The following is a 4,659-nucleotide window of genomic DNA, read 5'->3' on the forward strand; positions in this document are numbered from 1 at the left end:
TGTGTGTGTGTTTAGATTTAAAAATGCAGGATGATGATGGTAATGAAAAGAAATAAACGAGTTCATCAGTGCCAGATGAGACATTTTTTTGGATGTTTTTCTAAAAATCTATTTGGCTTTTTGTTTGTTACCATGACCATAACAATTAAAAAATGCCTGCCTGCTATAGTATTGGCAAAATATTGGTTAGAAACATATCCGGTATATCACTGAAAACCCCTTTTCTTGTGACCTTTAGACTTCCAGTTTATTTGGTTTACCATTATGTCACCATTAGGTGCGTTGACTACACATTATTTTTTACACATAATGACCTTGAGCTGTCAAAACAAAGTTTAAAGAAAAGGGACTTGTATCATTTTATGAACTTTAGCACAGAAAATATTTATGTATCATTTATCAGCCAAGTTATCAGAGTGATTTTATAGAAAATATACTTGCATATATTTACTGTTGCATTTGTCACGCAGTCATTTTCCTTGCAGATTTATCAGTTAGCAAAGCTTTGTGTAGTATTTATTTTAGGTTTCTCATGTTAACCTATCACCAAGCTGTGAGTGGTTGCTGTTCCAATAAACACCGACTGTTGATCATCAAAACAGTGGTCCTTGTCAGGTAAACCTTTGCAGCAAATCTGTAGAAAGTGTGTGTTACCTTGATTTTACTATTTGGAAACTGAGAGATTTTGATAACTGCAAGTATGATAATTAACTATTATTTAGGGATTGTCAAAGACAAATGCCTCTCTAACTGTCTCTGTTTTTAAAAAAAATTAATTTTCAAACATGCGTGTACAAAACTACAAACATGTCTGACTTGATATTCCAGTTTTTGTTGGTAACAGAAAAATGCAGGTTGAAATGAATACTCACAAATCTACCAGAAACAGATTACAAGGAAGAACAAGCAAAATAAAGTCAACAGTAAACTTCTGCTTCAGGAAGTGTTGGCTTGCTTATTTCTTGTCACAGTAAGACCTGGAAGATATACATAATGATTCACTGCCAAATGCTTTGTTGTTTTTGACCTTAAAATGCATTTGACAACATCTTGTATGTTTGAGTGTTATTTGAATCTTTTGTAATAATCATTTACTTCTTTTTCGTTAGGTCACTAGTTTTGCATGTAGAATAACCGTGGTCAGGACCATCATGCTTATCCTGACTGCATGTGTGCTTTCCAATTCTATGAATCAAGCAATTCTCTTTGCAGTCACAAAAGACAGTCTTAGAGTTTAAACTTTGTAACTAGTATAGTTTTGCATGAATCAAATGCATTACTTTGTGAATATTCACAGATTCATGTTGAGTGTTTCTCATTCAGACCATGCTGGGATGTTTCTCCTGTTATACAGTGGGATGCAAAAGTTTGGACATCCTTGTTAATAGTCATTATTTGCCTGTATAAATCGTTGGTTGTTACAATAAAAAAAAATGTCAGTTAAATATATCATATAGGAGACACACGCAGTGATATTTGAGAAGTGAAATTAAATGTATTGGATTTACAGAAAATGTGCAATAATTGTTCAAACAAAATCAGGCAGGTGCATAAATTTGGGCACTGTTGTCATTTTATTGATTCCAAAACCTGTACATTAATTATTGGCACTCAAATTGGCTTGGTAAGCTCAGTGAACCCTGACCTACATACACAGGTGAATCCAATAATGAGAAAGAGTATTTAAGGGGGTCAATTGTAAGTTTCCCTCCTCGTTTAAGTTTCTCTGAAGAGTAGCAACATGGGGGTCTCAAAACAACTCTCAAATGACCTGAAGACAAAGATTGTTCACCCTCATGGTTTAGGGGAAGGATACAGAAAGATGTCTCAGAGATTTAAGCTGTCTGTTTCCACAGTTAGGAATATATTGAGAAAATGGAAGACCACAGGCTCAGTTCAAGTTAAGGCTCAAAGTGGCAGACCAAGAATAATCTCGGATAGACAGAAGTGACGAATGGTGAGAACAGTCAGAGTCAACCCACAGACCAGCACCAAAGACCTACAACATCATCTTGCAGCAGATAGAGTCACTGTGCATCGTTCAACCATTCGGCGGAATTTACACAAGGAGATGCTGTATGCGAGAGTGATTCAGAGGAAGCCTTTTCTCCGCCCACAGCACAAACCGAGCCGCTTGAGGTATGCTAAAGCACATTTGGACAAGCCAGCTTCATTCTGGAATAAGGTGCTGTGGGGCTGTGTGGCCAGTGCAGGGACTGGGAATCTTGTCAGGGGAGGGACACATGGATTCCACTCAGTATCAGCAGATTCTGGAGACCAGTGTCCGGGAATCTGTGACAAAGCTGACACTGCGCTGGGGTTGAACCTTTCAACAAGACAATGACCCGAAACACTGCTCAAAATCCACTAAGGAAGGGGTATGGAACATTGGTCCTCGAGAGTGTCTTTCAGGTTTTAGATCTCACCTGAATCAAATGATTAGTTCATTACCAGGCCTCTGTAGAACTTCAAGACATGTTGAAGAGGTAGTTTAACATTTAAATCAGCTGTGTTGGATCAAGGACTCATCTAAAACCTGCAGGACACCGGCTCTCGAGGCCTGGAGTTCCCTACCTCTGCACTAAGGCATTCATGTAGAGGAACAAATACAACATTCTGGAATGGCCATTTCAGTCCCCAGACCTGAATATTATTAAAAATCTGTGGTGTGAGTTAAAGAGAGCTGTCCATGTTCGGAAGCCATCAAACCTGAATGAACTAGAGAATTTTTGTAAAGAGGAATTGTCCAAAATACCTTCAACCACAATCCCAACTCTCATTGGAACCCACAGGAAGCGTTTAGAGGCTGTAATTTCTGCAAAAGGTGGATCTACTAAATATTGATTTCATTTTTATTTTTTTTATTATTTTATTTTTTTGTTGTCGTGCCCAAATTTATGCACCTGCCTGATTTTGTTTAAACTATTATTGCGCACTTTCTGTAAATCCAATAAACTTAATTTTGTTTCTAAAAATATCACTGTTTGTCACTTTTTTTTTTTTTTTGTAATTGTAACAACCAACGATTTATACAGGAAAATGACTATTAACAAGGTTGCCCAAACTTTTGCATCCCACTATAACTCTTTGGATAAAATCTACCCTTCAAAATACAAGGTTATAGGTTGATGGTGGCATCAAAGATTCATATCATTTCAGATTAGAACTACTGTTGCACACAGTTTTAACTACCTTTCAGCACACTTGGCATGTAAGGAATCTTTTTAATTTACTCTCAGAACATATTTTTGTGTATCTCTGTGACCTTTTCTTTAAACACAGTGCAATATTTACACCGAATATATTTCACAAGGAATGGCATATTTATGAATTTATAATGCAATTTTAACAGCACAAATGAGCAGAAGTTTCTGACAGTGAAATATGTGACTAAAAATGCAGTGCATCAGCAGCCATTTGTAGAAGCTGCAAGGTCATGTCTCAGCATGCTTGATTATTAAGAGTAATTCTAAAACTTTAAAAAAATGTATTAACCAGGCCATTCATTTAATCTGCAAATGCTGTACATACCTGCATGTTTAACAGGGCTACTTGAATTTTAAAGGAAAAATATTTCCTGTTCTGCAGGTTGATAGATGTAAAAGATACACTTACATTCCACACTGACTTAAAGGCTATGGTTTTAATCACCACACGTTGTAACAAACAATTATTAGCTTTTTATTTCTTTAGTTATTAGTATTATAGGCTACAAGATCATGTCTCTTTCAGGTAGGAGGTATTTGTGCCATTTGATTAGTAACATGTGATCTTTGTAATGTTTTAAACTTTGGTTATAGAAAGTAACCAGGTCATAGATGAAAGTGATTTGTTTGTATTTTTTATTAGTATCCTTAATTGCTATTTGAAAGAACCAAAAAATGTCCTTAAATTTGAAAAACACTAGACCTAATAAAAAGACTTTCTTTCTTTCTTTAATATCTACATTAAATCTCCATTGTAATTTTAATGGTCATCTCTTGATGAGTTGAAAGTGTCTAATCATCAAAACTGCTTATCCAGGACAGCAGTCAGCTCAGCTTGACTGCCAGTCATTGAGCTAAAAATCTATTTCTGCTGCAGGAGGCCACACGGGGAGCAGTAGCAAGAATCCCTGCATCACCCACTTTAAATCTGGAGCATTTAAATAGATCTACTGAACATTCGTTGACACATATTGCAGAAATGCACCTGCTAAGGAAACATTTCATAGAAGATAAACCTTTCTAAAGTTTGAAGAAGAAATTTCTTCACAGTCTACTGACAGAATTATGCTTACCATTGTTGATTGTTGGTAGATTGGCCCTCAATGAAAAGCGAGTCCCAACTGGTTTCAGCTTCTATGTAACTTCTTACAGTGGCTGTCACTGCAGCTTGACAGAGTAATATCAGGAGATCGAGGAGCTGGTATTTGTGGCTGGAAACAACTCCCAGCAAATTCTAAAACACACCCACTTTTCTAAAGAAATCAACAAGTCTAAACAATCATGTGTTTCGTATTTCAAAGAAACTGAGAAGTTACCCAATTGACGAGACAACTTTGTGTCCTGAAAGGTGAATAACTTCCAATAGATGGCAGTATCATGCTGATTTTAACAGGTTACAAGAACACACACACACACACACACACACACACACACACACACACACACACACACA

The 4,659-nt window shown here is 36.4% G+C and overlaps 1 protein-coding gene across 1 annotated transcript in view; it reads right to left on the bottom strand.

The window, feature by feature from the left end:
* Positions 1–4,622, bottom strand: part of LOC102301398 (tubulin alpha chain) — a 9,592-nt gene extending 4,970 nt beyond the window's left edge. The window contains exon 1 of the mRNA XM_005918357.2: positions 4,280–4,622. Within this exon, the coding sequence (XP_005918419.1) occupies positions 4,280–4,282 (3 nt within the window). The 5' untranslated portion in view covers positions 4,283–4,622. The remainder of the gene's footprint in view (positions 1–4,279) is intronic.
* Positions 4,623–4,659: the final 37 nt, after the last annotated feature.

Source organism: Haplochromis burtoni, unplaced genomic scaffold, assembly GCF_018398535.1.
Source record: "Haplochromis burtoni strain Fernald_Lab_line unplaced genomic scaffold, NCSU_Asbu1 Contig_29, whole genome shotgun sequence".
NCBI classification, from domain to species: Eukaryota; Metazoa; Chordata; class Actinopteri; order Cichliformes; family Cichlidae; genus Haplochromis; species Haplochromis burtoni.